This window comes from Canis lupus, chromosome 5 (assembly GCF_048164855.1).
Source record: "Canis lupus baileyi chromosome 5, mCanLup2.hap1, whole genome shotgun sequence".
Classification (NCBI taxonomy): domain Eukaryota; kingdom Metazoa; phylum Chordata; class Mammalia; order Carnivora; family Canidae; genus Canis; species Canis lupus.
The window spans coordinates 23,246,205-23,271,164 of record NC_132842.1 but is presented as its reverse complement, the minus strand read 5'-3'; the positions used below and the strand labels follow the sequence as shown (position 1 = coordinate 23,271,164).

The window sequence follows — 24,960 nt, the reverse complement described above, 5'->3', positions numbered from 1 at the left end:
ATTTTACAGCTCATGAGCACTTTCCAAATGTTAGTCTTGTTTGATTTGCATTAGGAAATAGGCAAATCCACAGGGTATATCTTGGGCTGTAATAAGATGGAACTTTGATTTCATTTTAATAGAGGAGACACAGTGTAGCACCTGCATAAATCTCTCTCTCTTTCTCTCTCTCTCACACACACACACTACATCATACTACATACACACAATTTGGACACACGGTTATTAAAAAATTCTATGTTAGTCCAGCAGTGCCCAGAATGAGGGCTGGAGGCACATATAACAAGGCTAAGTGCTCACTGACATATGACCACCAACCTAGGCCAGGTCCCAGCCACGGGCGCTACTTCATGATGGCAGCTGCCCTGCCCCCCTTTCCTACCAGGAAAAGGAGGAAAGTTCAGATTACCAACAAGGCCATCAGCCAACATCTGTTGGCCCCAGGTGTTGTCAGGCCACAACTGACTACGCCCTGAGTCATAGCCATCTCTTTGTTTCTGCCCCCTTGTCCTGGTCCCTCAGGGACCCTGGTTCTTGATTTCCGCAGGTCCCTGACCCTAGCCAGTTCCCCATGAGTTAGGCCCACCTGGCAGCTGCAGCCCTCGCCCACTGAGCTCCTGCCAGCTGCCTGCTGCTCCTACGCTTGCTGGATGGATCCTCCCACCCAGAATGGGGTGAAGGGAATGGTGGTGGCCACACTTTCCCTGGACCCTGCTAGAGGATGGCTCACATCCCCCCACCCTCCCATGACTCCTCCCCACAGAGCCTGCCTCACCTCCAATTCCACCACTCAAGGTAGTAAGACGCTTTTTGGCAGCCTGGCCTCACACTCACATACTCAGGGAAAGCACACTCATGCTTTCCTGGCCAGCCCAGAGAACCATAGGCTGGGTTTTGTTTTGTTGTTTTTAAGTAGGCTCCACACCAGCATGGAGCCCAATGTGGGGCTTGAACTAACAATCTTGGGATCAAGACCTGAGGTGGATCAAGAGTTGGATGCCTCACTGACTGAGTCACCCAGGCGCAGCTGCAGGCCATCTGATGGCACAAGTGTGCGGCCCTGTGCTTTCCCACTTTCCTTTCTGTACCGTGTGGTTGTGTGCTGTCCTCTCTCTCGGGACGAGGGTGACTTTCTACCTTACAATCCATTCCTTCTGGGCTATGCTGCTCTGGCAGGGATTTGCAACGTTCAGCCGGCCTATTTCTTCCTCATTGGCCTGGGACCACATGCTCATTCCTTGATTCCGTGTATTAAAAAGGAAAGTCTAACCGGGACTAACAGAGAGTTCACAGACCTTTTACAAGAGTAAACATACTCGGGCAATGTGAACAATGGGATATGATTAATTGAAACTTCTGGTTTCCTTCTAATTAGTGGAATGTACGAATAGCAATTTAGGAGGTTTAACAGTGATTCTCAGGCAAAGGGGAAGAAAATATCTGTGCTTGTGAAAGTAGTTGCTCTTGATCTGTATTTGTTTTAAAGCATTTGCTTTATTACTACTCTGGCTCCTTCCCCCCAGAGTCCTCCAGCTTGCCCACTAGCTGGTTCCCCATGAGTCAGGCCCACCTGGCAGCTGCAGCCCTCACCCACTGAGCTCCTCCCAGCTGCCTGTTGCTCCTATGCTTTGCTGGATGGATCCTCCACCCTAGATTGGGGTGAAGGGGATAGTGGTGGCCACACTTTCCCTGGACTCTGCTTACCGGCCCTACCTGCAGGCACAGTGATCATTCTAGGCCTGGGCAACACTCCTGCTTTCCGTCATGCTCACTTCTCTACATGCTCCAGGGCCAGAGGCCAACCTGGCTCCTCCTGGCTTTCTTGAGGACGATGTAGCTCTGCTCCCCATGCCTGCAACCTGATTGCACTGTCGCTTGAAACACTGCTAATTTAGAGGGCAAACATTCCAGTTCATCCAAGACAGTCCTTGTTTCCATGCCATTTTACTACTTATACTGTCCTGATTCAAATAATAAATCAGATGGCCATCCTACTCACTTGTAGCTCCTGAGGCTAACGGGACAATGTGCAGATACCTCCAACTGCCCAATGTGGGTTCCTCCTGTCCTTGCATCTGAGCTTGTCCTGCCTCGATGGCACCATCTTGACTGATGGGGCATTGCCTCCCCTGTACTGTCTTGTTCAGCCACTAACCTAACCCCCCTTCTCTGTTAATATCCTAGGAAATCACCTCTGTCATTCTAAACATTTGGAGAGCAAGTGAGAGAGAGAACACAAAGGAAAAAAAATTGTGAAGCATTTCCTTTTTGCATCTTATCTAGGAATCTGTGCAGGTATTCAATGTACTCTTGATAACAGCGTATTAAGAAGGAAATTGAAATTTTAGTAGAGATATTCTTTACCTGTGTCGCAAAATGCCACTTTATAGAGCCAAATTGAAAACCACTGAAAACAAACGTATTTTTCATCACTTGAATGATATGAATTTTTGATTTTTATATTCTATGCCAGCCGAGACAGTGAAACTGAACAGACACTTTTCATTTTGAATTTATCATCAAATTCATTTCCTGTTATTGTTATCCTAACACTGGAGAGGAATATTTAATTTCCAGAAGTTTTCATTTAACTTTAATAGGAAATAAACTCACTTTAAAATCCACTTTAAAAAAAAAATAAACATTTTAGTTCTGAACGCGAAGCTGCTTGATTATAAGAACTAGTTAACCTAATAATTTTATATTAGCATCATCCTAAATATATCCTTTGGCTGTTCCAGGCATGATCACAAGGTCTTTGAAATTCGGATCATGAACTTGGACTGACCCCGTACCACAGGATCCAAGCGGCCTGCAGCGGATTTCACTGTTGACAGCTCGGACAGTGCAATGTCAGGTTCTCCCTGCAGGGCGGGAGGGCCCGTGGCAGCACTTACGTTTCATCTGTGAAGGCTATTCCAAAGTATTCCTTTTCCTTCAGATTGAAGTGAGATGCCACGAGGTCCAGCAGCTCCTTGGCCAAAAGCTTGGGCTGGAGGAAGAGTAAGATGGAAAAGAGACAGATGAGTAGGGAGGACTTGTCCTAAGACATGTGATGGCAGGTTAATACAATTTTTTAAATGGGATGTCTCAAAGCTCAAGTACATTAATGCAAATGATTTTTGTAAAACCCAAAGGAGTAGACAATGAGGATGCTGCTGAGCGATAAAGCCAAGCACAGGGCCATCAATAGGCAGAGACCTTCTGCCTTGGTTTCCTAGTAGTTTGTTCTGAAACACAAGGTACCTGTTCTTTGGCAGGACTGTCAGGCCCTCTGGCTCTTCTTCCCCACACAGGAGAACATTTTACGTTGCATCAACAGGAAGATGCCTTATTGAAATATATTTTTATGTATATACATGTAACATACGTTCACATAGTATTTGCTACATGTCAGGCCCTATTCTAAGTACTTTACAAATATCACCATCTCTGCCCCCCATTACAGCTCCATGAGGTGCTCCTGTTATTAACTCTGTCATATATAAAAAAAAAAAAAAAAACAAAACTCTGTCGTATGGGGAGGAAATACACACCAGAGATCAAAAAGCAAAACAAAACAAAAACAAACAAACAAAAAAAGAACCACCGGGGAGTATCTTCTGATTCTGTGTACTTTAAGTCCCTTGGCTTCTCCTGGAAGTTGTCGGTCTAGCTGGTGTTCTGGGGGAGGGGCCTGTTGTGCTGATTTTCAGGTGTTAGCAGTTGGGGGAGCTGCTGTGCCCCTGCCTGGTGCAGGGCTCGGTGGGGGTTGTTTACCCCGTGAGGCCGCAGGAGGAACAGCCCCAGTGGCGGGGCAGCTCTGGAAACCTGGATTCAGCTCCGGCAGGAACTCCGTCTGCAGGGCCTGGAGGCTCCGGGGCGGGGCCGCTGATGTGCTCAGCTGGGGCAGGAGCGTCCTTGCTGTCCTGGGCCCTCCCGGCCTCTGCCTGTCCCGGGGGAGGCCGGATCCTGGGCTGTGTCCCGGCGCCCTGTGCTCCGGAGCCTGCGCTGTTGGATTCGCGCTCCCGGGCCGCGCAGCCCCCTCCGCGGAGCCGCCGCCCGAGCCCCTCCGAGCTGCTCCTGGAACCGCGCAGGCCCCTCTGCACGGAGCCTCTTCCTCTGCCCGAGCCCCTCCGAGCTGCTCCCGGGGCCGCGCAGCCCCCTCCGCGGAGCCGCCGCCCGAGCCCCTTCAGCTGCTCCGGGTCCCGCCGGGTCCCGCCGTGCGCGCTGCAGCCCTTAGGGAGCTCGGCGCACTCTCCTGGGCGCGCAGTTGCTGTTACTGTCCCCGGGAGCCCGAGGGCATCCCCGCCCTCCTTGGTCCTGCTCCAACTCCCCGCGAGCCCCTTTCCCCCGGGAAGGTCGGTGCAGCTCCTGCTCCTCCGGGACGGGGCTCTCCTGTCCTGGGGACACTCGCCCCGGCCTCAGCCCGGCTCCTCGCGGGCCCCTCCCCCTTGGAGGCCTTTGTTTCTTTACTTCTTTTTCCCCGTCTTCCTACCTTGATAGAAGCGCGAACTCTTCTCACTGTCGCATTCCAGCTGGTCTCTCTTTAAATCTCAGGCCGAATTCATAGATTTTCAGGATAATTTGAAGGTTTTCTAGGTAGTTTGGTGGAGACAGGTGATTTGGAGACCCTACTCTTCCGCCATCTTGCTCCTCCCCACTCCACACCAGAGATCAAGCAAGTGTTGGGACTGGGATTTGAATCCTGGCTCCAGACTGCCCTTGACCACTTGATCCGCTCCATAATTTTGAATACAAACAATAAAAGTATCTCCTTCTAGGAATGTTAAAATTAAGGCCAAAGCAGCTTGGGAACAGAATTGAAGAATGAATTACAAATTCACCCTCTGGTTGGCTTTCCAAAGGAGAAGAACAGTCTTTATGTTAAGAGTGTTTTTTATCATAAACTCCTTTTTAAACATCTCTGCTAATCTAAAGGAGTGTGCCAGAGGTGTAGGCATGAAATCGCCATGGAGGTCTGTATTGTTAATACATCGTTCACCTTAGCCAAGCACAGGCAAGGTGGCCACAGAACACCAGCCTGTGAGGTGAGGGTGGAAGGAAAGGCCATTTGAGGGAGACTCGGGGCTAATGGGAGTAGTTATTTCTCAATCAGCTTCCAAGTCAAGTATCTGCAAATGCATTGTCCCTATGACAATTGCTGTACTCCAACTGTACTCGCTGGGTCTCCAAGCTCAGAGCAGAAACAGAGATTCCAGAAGAGAAAAAATTGTGTATTTTCTGTGTGTGTACGTGTGTGCATTTATGCACATCGATATACCTTCCTGAGTATGTTTCCTATTCTAGTGGTTACTCTGATAGGGGAGTGGACAAGACATCTCAATCATGTTACATGATACGTGGTAATTTGATTTCCCCTTTTTATTTTTATTTTTTTTAAAAAAGATTTTATTCATTTATTAATGAGAAACACAGAGAGAGGCAGAGACAAAGGCAGAGGGAGAAGCAGGCTCCCCGCAGGGAACCCGATGCAGGACTCAATCCTGGGACTCTGGGATCACGCCCTGAGCCAAAGGCAGATGCTCAACCATTGAGCCACCTAAGTGTCCCTGATTTCCCCTTTTTAAAGAGTTATCAAAAAATTACTTATTTGAGAGAGAGTGAGCAAGACAGAGAGCACAAGCCAGGGGAAGAACAGAGGGAGAGGGAGAAGCAGTTGCCCCACTGAGCAGCGAGCCTGACGTAGGGCTAGATCCCAGGACCCTGGGATCATGACCTGAGCTGAAGGCAGACGCTTAACCAACCGAGCCACCCAGGCACTCTGGCAAAATAAGTTTGATTTCTTATTTCACTTTCTGAGTATTGCTATGAGCTGTGCTGTGTCCCTCTCCAAATTTATATGTTGAAGCCCTAAGCCCCATGTGGTGGCATTTGGAGATGGGACCTTCGGGAGGGGGAATTAGGGTTAGATGAAGTCATGAGAGTGGGGTTGTCATGAATGGGTCAGTGACTTTATGAGAAGAGACAGAGAGATGGCCCATGTTCTCCCTCTCCACCATGTAAGGACACAGGGCCAACGTGGCCATCTGCCAGCTGGGAAGAGGGCCCTCCTGAGAACGAAACCAGGTTGGTACCCTGGTTGTGAACTTCCAGCCTCCAGGACTGTAAGAAAATAATTGTCAGTTGTTCAAGCCCCCAGTCTGTGGTATTTTGTTGTGGCAGCCCCAACTAATTCAGGTACATTTCCCTTTAATTCAACAAATATTTACTGACTAATATGTGCAGGTTACTAGCCATTACGGCAGGACCCAGAAAAAGGGGTGTCCTGTAGCACCTGCTGATAAGGACAGCTTATCAGGGGTGCAGAGGATGAGCTAATACTCATTTTAAGAAGCTAAAGCAGAGAGTTTCCCTTTGCTATCTCGCTCCTGGGCTCACAGGGTGGCAGCCTCTGGGCTTCCCTGACCATCGGTTTACCAATAAAAGCAACTGGAAATGACAGGACTGGATTTGAAGCCCAGGCTGAGTTTCCTCTCCCTGAAAGCTATGAATCAACAGGAGAATCTTTTTGTTTGTTTGTTTGTTTTTGTTCTTTTTCAACAGGAGAATCTATCTTATAAATTAACACCATCTAAGATACTATACTTCTGCTCATGCTAAAATGTGAAACATGAATAAGTAATCCCTGTAACCAATAGGGCAGTCGGAATTTTATAGAAGACCCTCCTTGGTAAATGGTAGACAACAACGCGGTGAGGTCAACGTGGCACCTGAGGATGTCACTGATAAATTACAAAGTAGATCAGAGGGAGGGGGTTCAGGCTGTGTTTGCTACAGGCTGCTACAGGCTCAGCGCCACCTCCAGCCCCTGGAGGTCCCTGGCTGCCCACATACAGAGCATTTAATGCAGAGGTCATGACTGAATGTAAGGATGGTATGGCTGGTTTTAAATTGCAATGCACCATACTTTATCTGTCCAAATGATTGTCATTCCTTTCAAAGTAGTCAGAGTATTCCTATGACTCCTGCTCACATTTTTGATACTGGGTTGCCTTTGAAGCTCACATCACACTTATAAGAACATCTTCCCTGGTGACAAATCTTTTTGTCCTCAGAATGGATTTAATTGTTTTTCTTCTTCTTTTTTTAAAAAGATTTTATTTACTTATTCATGAAAAAAACAGAGAGGGAGAGAGGCAGAGACACAGGCAGAGGGAGAAGCAGGCTCCATGCAGGGAGCCGGATGTGGGACTCGATCCTGGGTCTCCAGGATCATGCCCTGGGCCAAAGCAGGCGCTAAACCACTGAGCCACCCAGGGATCCCCTTTACTTGTTTTTCTAAGTGGCAAAAAGTCACTTTAAGTCAAGTGTAGTGAGCAGGATGGAAGTGGAGGAGGAGGTGGTCAAGCTGGTTTTATAAAACAAGGTGTGACTATTACATAATTATTGTGGGTTCTTCGGGCTTATGGTGAGCTTTCTGGCCCAAACTTTGAGTGACAGAAATAAGATTTCCTTCCCCTTAAGAGTAAATGTTAAAGCCAATGTCTCAGTGGGACTGATCAGAGACCCATAAACTTACCAAGGAAGGGGAAGAATTACTCTCAGGGCTGGTACAGTTTTTCTGTAACGTGATTAAGTACAGTAATCACAGTATGGAAGGGGGGGTGGTGAGTGGAAGGTGTGTGGGGGGGAGAGGAATGGAGAGGAAGCAAATGGGGTCTTAGCCACGAAGCCTAAGATATGGGGGCCCAGCAGCAAGGCCTCACACATGGCAGACGTGAGGGTACGGGGCTACTGTAACTGCCCATAGGAAATGCTCGTCTGTGTAACCCCCCCTTCTAATGCCATGCCTTCTGAAGAAGCCACCGAGGCCCTGCTACGTCCTAGATGTGGTGCTACACACTCTCCTAGATGGTTGCCTTACCACCTAGAATAAGATTCTATTGTTCCTTCGCCAACAGAGATTTTGAGACTTGGAGATGGCAGGCAGGCTGTTCTCGGTCTGACAGCAAAGCCAGGATTCCAAACAAAGTCAGGCCGGACTCAAGGCCCATGTACATCACTCCCCTGCCCCCCACCCCTGCTGACCTTCCTTTCCGGGTGGGAGGTCAAGGATCACGTGCCAGAGGGCCCCATCTGGGTGAGGGCTGTGTTGCTCACCGGATGCCAGGACGCTGCGGTACTTTGAACTTGAGTAACGTTGAGCCTCCCCCCTGCCCCGCAAAGATGAAAAATCACGTTTCAGAGTCTGCAGAGCTTAAGAACTGACTCGACACGCTCAAGGAATCACTGGAGTGATGGGCACCCCATTCTGGGAGCTTCGTGGGGACGAACTTTTGGCTTCTCGGTGGTGACAGGGCCCTATGATTGCGCAGTAACCACAACCCTGTCTACAGTAAGAAAATGAACATTCTAGGTGACTCATCAACTGGAGGCAACTGAGCAACAGCAGCACCACCAGAATAAACTGTATGATCTCAAACTAACCTTTATAGGATTGTACCTAATTGAACGTAAAAAACCAAAAAAAGGCCCGTTACTTGACACACGACACTTAGGATGGGTCACATGCACCACCCTCAATGAAGAAAAGTCTATATTCCACACAATTTACAAAGAGGGAAACAAAGGCACTGAAGGGGAAGCTAACAGATCCCAGAAGAGGCTGAGGTCACAGCTCCCGAATCTTATGTCCCTGGAAAAGCCACATTCTTTCTTCCACTGTCACGGTGAGTGGCAGCAGCCCAGCGGGTCACTGCCGAATCGCCGGGAGGGAGGGCTCTGCTCCCACTGGCCTGATGGATGTGTAGCATGAGCAGTGAAGCCACCGTGACGTGGGGGGTTGTTTGTCATCACAGCACAACCTCGCCTATCCTGATTGATTCAGGCACCGTATCAATTACTCTTTAATTCTCTGTATGGCTGGTTTAAAAACTACTTACGGCATCGGCTCTGTGATTTCCTGATCTTGCAAACAGAGACAATATCCCACCTTGACATGATAGTGATTAATGAACTACACTGTTCCGAACATTTCTTAAACTCATTTAGAGAAAGTTGCTGGGTAGGCAGAAAGCTTTATGCCATTATGTACTTTGAAGGGATGTTTACAGAATCCTGCTGATTACAGTCTGCTGATTACTGGTGCTATAAACATTTGTGGGGCTTTGCAGGGGCCGGGCTGGGAGCCAGGCCAGAAAGGCAGCTGGTGGCCCACTCAAGGGCTACAGGACACACTGGACAAGCTGCGTGCGTCTCAGGTCAGAAGCTGCCTGTTCTGGGTCACCGGCGCTGTCCTGGCCACATGAGGTCACTACATTTAAGACGGACTTTCTCCCAGCCTATAATTAACTACACTCACTCAACAGCTTCTCCCTTTTCATGTTCCCTTCTCTTCTCAGGTTCTTTTTTCATTTGTCCTCCTAAGGTTTTATTTCTCCTTATATTTGACAAATAAAATCTCTTAATAAATGCCCCGCTCGAAATGTGCTGCCTGATGGGAGCTGCTCAAGATGCTAGCAGGATGGCCTTTGTGAGGCTAACAGAGCTTAGAAACCCGGGTTTTGGTCACATTCTTCAGGGGAAAGGGCAGAGTGGCTCTTTGGCACTGCAACTCATATTTGAGGTCCCCAGGGCTCTGGACTACTTCAGTGGGAAATGTGCTCATACCCAGCACACACAGGCTTCCAGAATAGGCCTGGTCTGCCTTCCAAGGAGGGACATGATCAAAAGAGCACTTTTTAAGGACGGAGGGTGATGAAGTGATCTAGGCATGTCCCCAAGGTGATGATCCTTCCAGGATCCAAGGTGATGATCCTCCAGGTGATTCCTGTGAGGCGTCCTAGCAGAGCCCAGGGAGAGAAATCAGACGACCAGCGGCTCCTCTCCAGTCTCCCACACGGTATTTTATCATCCCTCGCATATCATACAACCACTTTAAACTTCACATGGCTACATCCCAGACAAATGTTCCTGGACAGATGGTACAGGGTACTCTGGGCCTCAGAGTCCTCATCACTAAAACCACCAATTAGGTTCAGGAACTGGATTCCTGCCTTAAAACATCCACATATATGTCATCATGACATGACATGTCTTCCTCCCCCCAAAGTTCCCAACCTTCTCAAGGTCTATTCACCTATTCTCAAAAGCTTCACAACCATTCCACACACCCCCACCCCTACACCCCTTGAACTCTTAAACCTAGTCAGTTTCTTACATAATTTGGGGCAAATATCTAACCTTTCTGTGCCTCGGTCTTCTCAGCTGCAAAATGGAGGCGATAACTATATCCACGTCCTAGGGCTGTTTTGAAGATGAAATGAATTAATATTGATCTGCACAAGGGGCTTAGATAGTGCCTGCCCCAAAGAAAGTATCTTCTGTGTTATGATTCCAGACCCTCATCACCTCACCTACGAATTATTGTAAGAACCTTCTACATGGTGTCATCTTCTAAAAGTCAGCCTGGTATTGCAGGTCAATCTTTGAATCCAGTTTACCTATGCAACCTCACTCTGACTAGTTCCCTATGAAAATACTCATTTCTGTTTGATCTTTTTGCATGGGCATAAAGGAAACACCAATTTCATTTTTACTTCTAAACTTTTGCCCACAGCCTCCCCTCTCTTCCCTCTTCTCATTTAAATCTGCCCTGTTTAAAGCCCACTTCTTCCAGGAAACCCTCTCTGGCCATGCCACCTACAAATGGTCTCTTTTTCCTCTGAATCTCTATAACATTTGCCACATGTACTTCAATCACCCTTAGCATGCATGCTCTTGCATTGTGGTGAATTTATTGTAATTTATTTATTTTACTTTTTTAAAAAAGACTTTATCCATTCATGAGAGACACACAGAGAGAGAGGCAGAGACACACACAGGCAGAGGGAGAAGCAGGCTCCATGCCGGGAGCCTGATGTGGCACTCGATCCCGGGTCTCCAGGATCACACCCTGGACTGAAGGCAGCACTGAACCGCTAAGCTACCTGGGCTGTCCAATTTATTGTAATTTAAAATTTTTTATTTTTTTAAAGATTTTATTTATTTATTCATGAGAGACAGAGAGAGAAAGGCAGAGACATAGGCAGAGGGAGAAGCAGGCTCCCTGCCTGATGCGGGACTCGCTCCCAGGACCCCGGGATCATGACCTGAGCTGAAGGCAGATGCTCAACTGCTGAGCCACCCAGGTGTCCCAATTAAAAAAAATTTAAACAGGGGAGCTCCTGGATGGCCCAGCTGGTTAAGTGTCAGACTCTTGGTTTCGGCTCAGGTCATGATCTCCTGGGTGGTGAGATGGAGCCCCACACTGGGCTCTGGGCTCTGTGCTCAGCAGGGAGTCTGCCTGAAGATTCTCTCCCTTGGCACCCCCAAGGAGATCTCTCAAATAAATAAATCTTTAAAAAGTTTTAAGTTGTGGCAAAATGCTCATAACATAGAATCTATCATCTTAACAACTTTTAATGACACAGTTCAATATTGTTAAGCATATTCACATTGTTGTACAACCAACCTCCAGAACGTTTCTCCTACAAAACAGAAACTGTACCCATTAAACAACTCCCCATGCCCCCTCTTCTGGCCCCTGGCAACCACCATTCTGCCTTCTATCCTTATGTACTTGACTATGTACCTCATATAAGTGCAATTACATAGTATTTGTCCTTTTGTGTCTGGCTTAGTTCACTTAGCATAATATCCTCAAGGTTCATTCAGCAAGTTGTAGCAGGTGTCAAAATATCCTTCCTTCTTAAGGCTGAATAATACTCAATTGTATGGACAGACCACATCTTGCTTATCTATTCCTCTGTTGATGGACACTTTGGTTGCCTCCAAGTTTTGGCTATTGTCAATAATGTTGTATAGACACAGTGGATTTTTGGTGACATGATTTGTTGCACCCTATAATGGGCTGAATGGTGGCCCCCAAAAGTTACGTCCACATCCTAACCCCTGGAACCTGTGAGTCTTACCCTATGTTACAGAAAATGTGATTACAATTCTTGAGAGGAAGAGATTATCCTGGATTATCAGGTGACCCTGTATAAATGAACCACATGGATCCTTATAGGACAGAGGCAGACGGATTTCTGTGGCGAAAGGCCACGTGAAGACAGACAAACTTGAAGTGACGAAGCCACATGTCAAGGAAAGCTGGAGACTGCCAGCCGGTTGAAGAGGCAAGGAATGGGTTTTCCCCTCAAGCTTCTGGAGGAAGCATAGCCCTGCCAACAGCTTTATTTCAGCTCTGCCTTCCAGAACTGTGTGAGAATATGTTTCTGTAATTCTAAGCCACAGAGTTTGTGGGGATTTGTTACAGCAGCCTCAGCAAACAAATATACATGCTCAGACTGCAACCCCCAAGATCTGGGACCCCCTCCAGAGTCCCTGACACGGAGTCCCTGACAGCAGGAAACTCCACACTGGCTGGCTGGTTGGTTGAGGCAGGAGTAAACTGGGACCAAAGTTCTCTCTTTCCAGTACCGTGGACTTTCTGGGCAAGGAAGCCATATAGGAAAGTCCAGGTGGGGAAGCCTCTGTCTCAGAGCTGACCTGAACTGGGGGGACTCTCCCCTCACACACCCCTTCCTGTCATCTGCAGTCCCCTTGGAGCATCTCACAGATTCTAAATCAAGGGAATTGCCACTCTTGAATTAATTGCATTAAAAAGAATTAAAACATTAAAGGGCTCCCATCTGTGCTTTGGGAGGAACCGAGGCCCCCCAGGCCTGAAGACTGACCTCTCCCTTCCCCTCTGCTCCCCTCCTTCCCCTCCCCTCCTCCCTAAGGCCTTTTCGGATAATTCACTTCTCATGCAGCACACAGGGACCGCTGGGCTGCCAGGGCTGGCTCCGCACCCACTGGCCAGGCACCCTGATGGCAATGCCAGCCCCAGGAAATGGTGATTCCCTGCCCTGCAGGGGTGGCCATGGCTGAAGAGTGGAAAGAAACGTGGTCAGCCTGCCCTTTCTGTCCAAGTCCTCTGGAAACTTAGAGGGAGAGAGGGGTGCAGAATACAGGACACCTGAGCTCGCTGCCTCTCTGAAGCCCTGCCTGTCATTGTGTTCCCGAGCAGCTGGGAGCCCTGCCCTCCCCCTGCCCCTGGGGGCTCTGTAATAAGCAGGGCGAGCGCTTGTTGGCTGCCCATTATTCCTGGGGAGGGGGCACCAGTGATGGAGAGAAAGCATGAGGTCATCCTGCACGGGGACAAGGGTCTGGCGGCACTCCCCTTCCCAGTCACCCTCTTGATGCTCTGGCTGATTAGCTGGGGCGGCTGACTTCCTTCCTGCCCTCTGAGCACAGCCCTGGGTTCTGTAGCAGAGGCATAGGGGGGCCACCTCGTCATGCAGGCTGATGGAAGAGCAACAGGATACCTGCCCGGGAGAGGGAGAAGGGGTCCTAAAGTTAAGCTGGTCCTGCCAGGGAAGCATCTCTCTATTCAGAGGTCCCCCTCCATCCTGAACCCCAACCCATCAGAGGACACGAGACAAATGCTGCTCCTCCAGCTTAAGAGCAGCCAGTGGCAGATCCTCTCCGTAAAGCTGGCAGGGGATGTGGCCACGACCAAAGGCTTCTGTCTACGGCTGTGGCCTCTGTCCCATAGCTGCTCGAGGTGCTTTACACAAACTGAGGGGTCAGTCCTCACCAGAAGCTCGGGAGGGAGATGCCAGGATCACCCCCACTTGATGGAGGAGGAAGCTGAGGTAGAGACAACAGTAACTGGCCAGATACGCACCACTAGTAACTAGCAGGTCTTAACCCTACAGCTGGTGAGTGCAGGTTACCCCGGGAGGCTGGATCACATAGAGCCAGAGAGAATATTTACCCAACTCATTAACTTACAGGGGAGGAGACGAAGGCTCAGGGGGTGGAGATGCCTGTCCAAGGAGGTCATCTTAGTTGCTGGCACAGGTAGGGCTGGGGTCCAAGCACCCACTGCAGCCCTTGGGCCCTTCTACGATTCCATGTCAGTAGGGACTGTGCGGGTTGTTTCAGAAAGGGCTGCAAAGTTCTGAAGCAGGAAGCACCCCAAAAATGACAGGAGGTGTCCTGGCAGGCAGAGGTGGTCATTTGCTTATGAACCATAACATACACTATATTAAGGTTCAGGCTTCCGGGCCTCTCCTTGGCTTTCCCTCCTGCTGTTACCGCCTTCCCCTCCCCCAGGACTGTCTTTTTCTGCAGCACACCACCCCTCACCCCTGCCCCGGATTCTGGGCTGCAAGATTCACTTTTATTGCCTAACTTAATTTTTTTTAAGATTTTATTTACTTATTCATGAAAGACAGAGAGAGGCAGAGGCAGAGGGAGGAGCAGGGAGCCTGATGCAGGACTCGATCCCAGGACACCAGAATCACGACCTGAGCCAAAGGCAGACACTTAACTGACTGAGCCATCCAGGTGCCCTCGCCTAATTTAATCTTCAAAACCGTAGTCTCTGGATGAGGACACAGGGGCTTACAAGTGTTAGTGTGCCCAAGGTCACAACCCCACAAGGGCACAGGGCATATGCAGAGCTTGAGTCTGTGAGGGACTCCAAAGCTTTGGCTTTAAAGACTGGGTACAGATCCAGCAAGTAACAGTGCAGTCCGGAGGGGACTGAGCTGCTTTTTCCAAATGCAACAGAATTTTGCCAGATAATAAGTTCCTAAAGGGCAGGGATCAGGTTTTTACCAAATACTGGAGCCCTGCACCCTGGCACAGCACCTGGCACATAGCAGGTGTCCAATACAGCTTTCTCATCCATAGGCAGCCTGGATGGCTCAGCGGTTTTAAGCGCCTGCCTTCAGCTCCGGGCGTGATCCTGGAGTCCCGGGATCGAGTCCCACCGTCAGGCTCCCTGCATGAAGCCCACTTCTTCCTCTGCCTGTGTCTCTGCCTCTCTCTCTGTGTGTCTCTCCTGAATAAATAAATAAAACCTCATCCATAGACTGAGATATGCTGGGAGCACCTGGGTGGCTCAGGGTTGAGTGTGCATAGTCCCGGGCTCCCCACGGGGAGCCTACTTCTCCCCCTGCCTATGTCTCTGCCTCTCTCTGTGTGTCTCTCATGGATAAATAAAATCTTAAAAAAAAAAAAAGATTGAGAGAGGCTGAAGGGCTGAAGGGGGCGCAGCTGACTGTTAAGCAGCCTAGCAGGGAAGCAGACCGCAGGAGGGGATGACCCCACACTCGTCTCAAGCAGGGACCCGCTAGGCAGACCCAGCTAGATGGGAACCGATGCCTCATGCTCAGATGTGACAGAGCCACATTTCAACAGGATGCCGTAATACCTACTTTGGCAACACTACCTGTAACCCCAAGGAGGGATGCTTCATGTCCGTACTCCAAACCCCTAACTCAGTGCGGCTTTTCCTCCTACCCTGATTTCTTCCTGACCCCAACTAGGTCACAACTGGCTCCTTTAATGGCTCTCCTCCCCCTCCCCCCGCCCCCCATCCCCTCTCCTGCCAACTGACTGTCATCTGCCTAGAGATGGAGACTCCCGGGAGTAGCCGTCTTGGCTCCCCGGTTGGCCCTCCACCACCATGCACTTCCTCGTATACCACTCTTTCTACGATACTATTTTCTCCCCTTGCTCTCTTCCTCTTATTTCCACATTTCGCTGAGAGACAGCCTGGTCTCAGGTTTAGAGAAGCTGGGGCTGATACCCTCTGGGAGGCTGAGTCTTTCTCATCCATGCATTTGAATGATGCCCAATGGGAAGGCTTTGACAGGCGTACATAATTATTGCTCCTCCAGAAATGCAAAGTGCTTCTGCCAGCCGGCTGGGGAGCCTGCTTTATTCAGGCTCTTGCCCCCTTGGGACTCTGGGCGGGCGGGCAGGTGTTCATTAGGGAGTGCCTGCTGATTAACATAGTAACCCCCAGACTCCAGCCTGCTCACGGCAATGTCACAAGGACTGTTCTTCCAGGGTGGCTCTCCTCGGCAGCCTCTTTGCATTCATGAAATGATAACTGTTTCACTGAGGTGAAAACACAAAAGAGACAAACAGTAGTCAACTTGGCTCTACCGCAGAGGGCCGTCAAGTCTGCAGTCCCAATTCTGAGGTATTTCCAGCAAATGTGGGGATGCCGAAGTTGCTGGGATTCAAGCTTCATCTTCCACAGGTATCATGTCTACCACTTGTATTTTTTTTCCCCCTTTAAAAAGAAGCCTACTCTACAACTCCACTATGACCCTGCCTTGTCCTACAGTGAGTAATAAATCACGATTTTGGATGTGAACGGCCCATACATTCACTGGGAGGTGAAGTGAGTTTTCCAGGATCAAACTGGCAGATGCGTTAACTTTTCCAGTTGGCCAAATGGTACCAGGACCCAATTCAAACTTGAGGTCTTAATGACATTGCACACTGACCTACCCTCTTTGCTTGCTGCTCAGGGAAGAGTGGAGAAGAGTGATATTCAAGAGCCCAGTAAACTGGATCTGTGAAATTGGCTCTGTGTGGCACAGAGGCCACGAAGTCTTAGGCCAGCTTCAATCATTCCAACCACCAATTTATGATCGCAAATAGCTAGGAGCTCTTAGGTGTGTCGTTAGGGAAGACACTGTATGGCCAGAGGGCAGAGAGGAATAGTAAAAGTGGAGCCATTTGCAGGGATAGCTGGTTGATCTGCTTTCTTTGCAATGTAATGTAGAGAAGGGGTGGCACCTGCTGTCCGGAGCCCAGAGTGTGGCTGGTGTTCAAACAGTGTGACCTGCCCTCTTGTATGACGGTGGTGGGAGTGGGGAGTTTGTGAAGGGGGAAAATGTTAACGTTCCTTCATGAAATCGGGGATAGTGGACTTGTGGTCAGACCTCAGGGCTTGGAAGCACAATTCTAGTCTATGTGATTGCTACTCAGCCTTTTGCTTTAAAACACTGAGGCAACAGCCTTTGCCTCAGAGTAGCTGAGAGCATCCACATGATGGTTTATAAAGTACCTGGTGCATGAAAGGCACTCAAAAGCAGGTTCCCCTTTTCTCCTTTGATCAGTAACTGAATCCCCATAAACACCCCTGAAACTCTCATCACTTTGCCAAGGACCCACTCTGATCAGAATCTCAGTCCTCTTTTGATTGAACTGCCACACCCTTTATCTCTGGAACCCTGAATAAATCATCACCACACAGTAGGGAGAACAGGAAGCAGACGACTTCCCTTGGAATTAAATTCATCTGGGTAGGTTTGCCCTAAGTAGCACACCTTCTCCGCTCCCAGTGTCCGCTCTTAATACCCGCCTCCATTCACAGTGGTACTTTACCTCTTTCCACCTGTCCCTACATTAAAATGACATTTATCGGTCAGAAGAAAAGGCAGCCTCTCCCCGGCTCCAGTGAGATGCCCGGACACATGGCACTGGCTTTCCAGTGTTGGTCAGCATTTTAATTTGGAAATTTCCCAAGTCTCCTCCCTGTGGACCTTCCCCCCAACCCGGTTGCTCCTGCAAACTGCTGGCAGGGATACACCTTGCTCTGCATGCTCTGCTGCTGATGTCATTTTCAATATGATTAAGAAGGCACTCCCCCTGGGGTAGGAGTGATGAAAAAGTGCAGGTACGGGTGTCCCAGGAGGCCAAGATCAACTTTGCTGAAAAATATTTATTCCTGAAGAGCAGTTTCATTAAAGTCAGACAAGCAGCAATGCCAAAGGCACTGTAGCCCCCCCCCCCTCGTGCTAATTAAGTGGATGAGAACAGATGATATGCCGCAGGGCCCAAAGAAAAATTGTGCGTTCATAATATCCTTGTTCTCAGATCAAAAATATTATTTTATTACTTACCCCCCACACCACCCCCACCACCACTTCTAGGTTTGGAGGAGGCTCACGATGTTTTAAATGGCATAAGAAAGGGGGGTTAAGGACATATATAAGACAGAGGCCATGGAAGAGGGTTCTGGCCACCAGCACACTGGACTCGGTTACACAGCAAGCTCCCGAGCAGGCTGAGGGAGCAGGCTAAGTTCACACACACTTCCCTGGAAGCACACCAGAGAAGAATTTGTCGTACGGTCCCGCACAGTAGGGCCGGCCAGCACGCAGCACGCCTTCCACCTAGTTTCCAGGAATCAAAGAGACGCAACTCACGTGATACGTTTCCCAGTTAAGCCCCTGACGAAGCCCAGGACAAGGCAGTGTGCACCATTTTTGCTGCCTGGAGCAGATTTTATTTTTTATTTAAAAAAAAAATTTTTTAAGATTTTATTTATTCATGAGAGACACACACACACACACACAGAGGCAGAGACACAGGCAGAGGGAGAAGCAGGCTCCATGCAAGCAGCCTGATGTGGGACTTGATCCCGGGTCCCCAGGATCACGCTCTGGGCTGAAGGCGGCACTAAACCGCTGCACCACTTGGGCTGCCCCTGGAGCAGATTTTAAAGCAATTTCTCGAGACTGGATGGTATATTCTGGGAGAGGCCTTTGATATGGTCATAAGTGACTTTGGCCAGAAATTTTGGAGGCTATATTTTATTAGGTTTTAAACACATGCTCGTGTCAGACCTTAGCAGTCTGGCATGGACATTTTGTCTTGATTCGAAAGCCAAGCCGCATAAGAAATGCGGAGTCAGTCCCAATTCAGGCAACGAGAACAGCCTCCCGTAGACCGAGAAGACGAGAGGAAGGAATCATTTTCAAAAGACCATGTTCAAAAAAGTGAAAGCAGGAGAACTGAGCCAAGTGCTCTTGGATCTGAGCGGGACGGATGGAGGCCGCTGGTGGTGGGCCAGGAGACAGGGAAAGGCCTGGGTCTCCCCTTCCAGAGGCAGGGAAGGTCTCCACGCACAGCCCTCAGAGGGGGCCGGGGAGGCCCACGCAGCAGGAGGGTGGGTGCGAGGGCGGGAGGGAGGAGGTCTCTAAGCTCCCACCTGCTTCTGCTCGTTGCTGCCGGGCTCTGCTCTGCACATCTGCTCCTGTGCCCTCCAGGCCCCTTGCTCTTTGTCTGCTGCCCGAACCACCTCTCCTTCGGGACCCTGCGTGGTGACCCCCACGCAGACAGCTGTCTTCATCTCACGGCCCCGACTCCGGTGGCCCCATGGCTGGCTCTACTTAGGGAGGTGTAGCGTGTCAGGTGCCTCTGCTGACACGCGTGCCCCACGACACTCCTCATTGTTCACATCTGTTTTTTTTTTTTTTTTTTTCCCAAGAATGACCACCTTCTGGGAGTAGGAACAGTGTCGCACGCTTGCTGTTATGCTTGGCCCAGCGGTAATGGGCTCCGTGGATGGATGAAGAATCCATGAATGGATGAACAGTGAGGCAGGGAGACAGGAAGCCTTCATGGATACACACCCAGTGTTCCCTGGGTTCCATTCCCAGGTCATGGCCCCCTCAATCCTCACATGGGCCCTGAGTGAGCTTACCTCTTCTCCTGTTTCTAACACCCACTGAATTCAAGTGCATCCCAAAGTCAGGGCATCCCCAACTGCCTGGATCTCCACCAGTTCATTGGGACTCTTACAGAGAAGGTTCGGCATAGGGGCCCATGAGCCCCCAACCCTCAATTTGCTGAGCAACTTTGGGGAGGTCTGGGAGTGGGAATAAAGAGAAGTCAGGATGACAGCGCTCATCCCAGGCTGCTTTTGTCACCTGCCTGTCTCTTCATGTCAAGATCGTTTCATCAGGATAAAACAGAGGCCTGGCAGGGTCACCTGCAACATCTCACTTGAAGACTCTCAGCAGGATGATGCGTGTGCAGTGTGGGGGACCCTCTGACCCCTTCCGTCTGTGTCTAGCAATGGCTCATCTGGGGAACTACCTGTGCACTGCTCCAGCCTGTCCTCGCATTCTGCTTTCCGGAGCATAGTCAATACACTTTACATTCATAATAGCGTGTCAGGCTGGAGAGAGAGAAATCCTCACAGGTTGTGACCCTGTGGCAGTGAGTGTCACTGGTTGCTAGGCAGGATGTCCTTTGGGCAGGGAGCTGTCACTCCTGGACCCTCTTTCCTTCACTTCTAGGAGGGAAGGGTCAGACGATGGCCCCGGGGCCCCAGCACAAAGGAGATTTTGTTGTCTATGCTGCAGCCTTTCAAAGCCTCTCTGAAAGACTCCATCAAAGAAATCAAGGATTCGACCTGGCAGTAGCGTTAGAATGAGAAGGTGAAAGAAAACAATGCAAATATAACATTATCCTCCCAGAGCTTCTCTCTAAAGTCATGCTGTTGTAAGATGGGTCCCGGGCCCAGATCAGAGTTCCAGGCACTTGTCCCGACTCTGCTAAACATAGATTCTCTGGTTCTAAAAGCAGAGGGGTTGGGATATGCAATTAATTTCCCACTGCTTGATTTCACGTATTCCTACCCCCTGCAGAATCAGCGTGAAGCTCCAAATGAACACAACTCCAGCACCACCATCTAACACTTTATAAGATGCCAAAAGGAAAGTCTGCCCTGCGGGTTCATGTTCAGGGTCATACGGAGTGTGAGCATGTGCACACACATGCATGCGCCTCAGTATCATGACTTCTGGCTTTTATTTTTATTTTTGAAAAGATTTATTTAGAGAGCCTATGCACACGCATGCATGGGGCGGGGGAGGGGTAGAGGGAGAGGATCTTCAAGCAGATTCCCTGCTGAGTGTGGGGCCCCACACAGGGCTCAATCCCATGATCTTCTGAGATCATGACTTGACCTGAAACCAAGAGCCGGATGCCCAACCAACTGAGCCACCCAGGCACCCCAATGACTTCTGATTTTTATTTTATTTATTTATTTATATTTTTTATGACTTCTGATTTTTAAAAATTACTCCAGACCTATGTCCTTCCACCACATGACACTTCTCAGATGAACACAGAGGCATGAGAAAGGGGGGACCCTCCCTTTCAGTCTGCCAGGTTTTTAGACCAAACATGCCTTCTCTGATCCCCTAGTAGAGCTTCCCTGGATGAAACCGACCCCATGAGCTGCCAGCTGGAGTCCTGGGCATTGATCCAAGCCTTAAGGACCCAGGATCATCCAGGTTAATAAACAGGAGGGGCTAGGGGGTCAGAAACCTGCATTGGAATTGGGGCTTGTGAACTGTTGTGGGATCATGGCCAAGTAGCTTAATTTCTCATAGCTTTAGCTTCTTTTCTGTAAAATGGGTTTAATACCGCTGACCTTACAAATATTGTGAAGATGAAATAAGACAGTATGTGCAAAATGTCATTCAATTCTTGACACATGATCATGACGGAATGTCTATTAATTCCCCCTCACACTTTCTCTTTGCGCTTCCCCTGCCACACCCCCAAATTCCATGGACACCCTCCTCTCAGACTGTTGTTTGGCTAAGACCTCCCCCAGGTTGTCATGACCAGGGAACAGGCTGGCATCCACTGGGGCTGAGGTGCACTGGATGGTCCTGGCGTCCGGGTGGACACACACCTCTTCCAGAATTCATGAGGCCTGCTACTGCAAGACCTTCTTAGTGGAGCCCAAGAAAAGGCTCCTCTTGGTGCATGGCCTTCAAGACTTTCATTTCCTCAGTCAGGGAGTGTAGGGAAGAAAATAGAGCGAAGACCAAAACAAAATCCTGCCCTGACTTACATTCTAGTGCCTGTGAGGTGACAAGCAGACAGGCAGGGAGACCGGATTTTCTCACTCTGCTCCCTAGAGGGTGAGCGTGGACGCCGCATTCTCTCCCTGAGCACTTCTCACTACTCCTTCAGCATCTCTTTGGAGGAACATCTCAGGCTCTCTTTTCAAACATCTTGTTCAAAATCCCCTCAGGGACTATCCAATGCACTCCCCAAATCTGTTTCCCAAACAAAACCTGGTGCTTTGTTCAGAGTCAGAAGTTCCAGAATGGGAAGCAGGAGGTGTGGGCAGAAAGGTCACCTGGTATGTTGCCCAAAATTCTTGATTTCCAGCCTTGGCTGCACATGGGAGTTGCCTGGGAAGTTTAAAAAGCCAGAGGCACCTGAGCCCCAGTCTGAGAGTCTGATGGAATGGGTCTTAGGGGGGCCCAGGCACTGGCTGATTCTACTGTGCAGCCAGGATTGAGATTCTAAAGGAAGAAACAATGAGTTGTGGGGACATTTATCTGTGGTATCAGAATTCTGACCTCTTAGAGTATATGGACTGTCTTCACATATATGTTCCCCTCATGCAATGTGGTGTTCACGGAGCACCCACTCTGTGCTGGGTTGCATGGCCTCGTGGTTGAGTGCCCTGATTCCAGGGCTACATGGCCTTGGCAAGTTCAGTGAACCTCTCGGTAATTAATAGCACTTATTCATGCTCATGTTGTGAAGGTTAAAAGCCTAATAACAGGTAAGACCTTAGAACAGTGTCTGGCATCTCATGAGGTCATCAGAAGAGCTCAGTGATAGACATGTCACTGCAGTTAATCCTAACAACCCTGTGCTGTGAGACAAGTACTATTTGTCACTGTTGTTCCTACAGCAAAGGTCCCATGACTATCACAGGGTACCCGGGGCTTCAAACCCAGGCACGCAGACTCTATACCCTATTCCCCCGCTGGGGACTCTGTAACTCCCTGCTTCTGGTGCTGCTTGTGGGGAACACAATTAAGCAAAACCCCAAAACCTACCCACTAAATGTGACAAGAGGGATGCGGCTGCCATAAAAGCAGGCCAGGCGTGATTCAATAAAGCCTGGGCAGGTGAATGACAACACACGAAAGAGGTGAGAGGCCCCACCAGGAGGGGCCCATTAGGGAAGAGAATGGGCCTCTGAGCGCTGCCACAGGTTAGATTTTGATTCTACAGGTTTAGGGGGGATAACATGACCAGATGCAACCACTGCAATTATGAGGAACTGAAGAAAAATGGGATTGCCCCAGAGACTGAGACACCCTTGTCACCGATCACCCCATCACAGAGCAAGCAAGGGACACAGTTCGAGCTTAAACTGGGGCTGAAAGACTGCTGAACCTCATCTCACCCATGGCATGATACTGCTTCCTGTCAGTGGGGAAGGTTTAAGACACCTCTGCTCCCATTCCGAAGAGAGGCTGTAATTTAATGCCCTGTCAGGTACCCTAACTACCCTAGCATTCCATCTGGGAGACCAGGAGGTGGCATGGTAGGTATCCCATGACCAAGGTCTGAGCTTTCAGCAGGGACAGCGAGTGGAGGAAGCAGAGGAGGCAGTGGTCTTCCCTGATGTCCCCCATTCTGGAAGCTCCTCCAGGCCACTCTCCTTTCCTGGGAGTTGGTTCAACCACAGGAGAGGCTGAGTTCTCCTCCAGATTTCCCCGTTCTCCAGGGAGCACCCTCCAAGCAGTGAGTTCACCTGGCTACTTGCAGGGGAGGATCTGGAGGAAAGATAGTCTGAACTCCAACCATGGAGCCCCAAAGCCTTGGGGAGCCACCACCTCCTCTTCTCCTTTTGAGTATCAAGTGGTCAGAGAATGTTAAGCAGGGTTATTACTCTTTAAGCCTATTAGTGCTTATGAAAGAGCATTTTACAGGTGGTATTTAAGTGCCTCTTTCTCTGCCCTAAGGAGGAGATGATGTGAAGTTCTAAGAGAATTAACACGGGCATTAAGAATTCCCTCCCTAAGAAGGTTCTGACGACCCCATTGCTTTCTAAGAAGGCTGTGACTTTTTTGTGTGTGCTAAAACATACCACAAAATTTACGATCTCAACCATTTTTAAGTGTTTCTCACGAGTGTTGAGTGCATTCACACTACAAGTTGTACAAGCAACCTCCAGCACTCTTTCCATTCAGTGACACTGTAACTCTGTACCCATTAAACAAGGTATCAAGCATATGACAGCTGGAGGAAAATTAAATCAGCCCTGTTTTAAAAATCGAGGGCTAAGGTCTGCAATAGGCATGTCTTTTTCCATCCCGTGAGTTTCAAGTTTTATCATTTATTCCTTTCCTACTGCCTCATCCTTCACTTCGGTGTTTCAAACACACAATATATTAAAAATGTAAGAAATAAAGATTCTCGATAAATGTGATGGTCCAGTTGTGCAGAAAACACACCAGTTCCCCCAAGAATCTGACCTTTGTTTGTAGCCCACCAACACTCTGGGAACAAGGGATTTCCCCCCCACCTTTTTGGGAAAGATTTAATTTAATTTATATATTTGAGAGGGGGTGAGAGCAAGAGAGCGAGAATACACAGAGGGAGAAGCAGATTCCCCGCTGAGCAGGAGCCGATGTGGGGCTTGATCCCAGGACTCTGAGATCATGAGCTGAGCTGAAAGCAGAAACACAACCAATTGGGCCATCCAGGTGCCCCAATGAGGGATTCCCTTATTTTATGTTGTTAAAACTGAATCTGAAAACTATGGAATTTTTTAAAATTTCCTTTTTTTTTTTTTTACAGGATCAGTCCTAAGAAGCAATTCTTAGTGCCTTGAGACACCAAGTCAACATTTCCTCCTAGCCTGAACTGGGGACCAAGCGTCATAGATGTGTCACTCAAAGTAGCACCCGTGCTTCATGCATGTAGACTCTCTTTGTCTTTCAATTTTAATTGATGCAGGACTGGGCAAGAGGCCTGACTCTCAGTTTACCTTTACTTGTTTCTTTCCAAATAAATCACAACCCTGACAATTGAACAGCAAGTCACAGGACCAAACTTAGAATCTTCATGGAAGGAGATGCCATGATATGTAACAGGAAGGGTACATGGCATGAGGTTATTTAAAACAGGTTATGGTACATGACTTGGATGAAATTTGTTACGAAAACTACGGAATGCAAACAGACCTCTACGGACTGTTGGTGTGTTTGCACTCGCTCCATGAAGGAGGATATCCACGCTCTTCAACATGGGATTAACGTTTTTATGCTTGGATTTCAAATAACTGCCTTCGTGTGTCAGAAGCACAAAAAGGTGGGTATGTTTGAAAGAACAGCTTCATAACTCAATATTTTAGTTACAGAACCTTGGGTAATTTTTACTTATTTTTTTTTCTTGTCTGTACACCTGGATGACAGGAGAGAAGAAAGGTAGAGGGATCCATGGGCTGGCCTGGGAAATACAGCAGGACTAATTCTTGCTGTGACATGTGCTCTGGTGTCCACCCCCCAACACTCACCCCCGCCCTCACCATCTGTGCCC

General features: G+C 49.0%; 1 protein-coding gene across 17 annotated transcripts in view; it reads right to left on the bottom strand.

Moving 5' to 3' along the window:
• FRMD4A (FERM domain containing 4A) overlaps nt 1-24,960 on the bottom strand; it is a 739,423-nt gene that overhangs the window by 149,334 nt on the left and 565,129 nt on the right. For all 17 annotated transcript variants that reach the window (XM_072825741.1, XM_072825735.1, XM_072825738.1 and 14 more), the window contains one exon: nt 2,898-2,992. In XM_072825741.1, the coding sequence (XP_072681842.1) occupies nt 2,898-2,992 (95 nt within the window). The remainder of the gene's footprint in view (nt 1-2,897; nt 2,993-24,960) is intronic.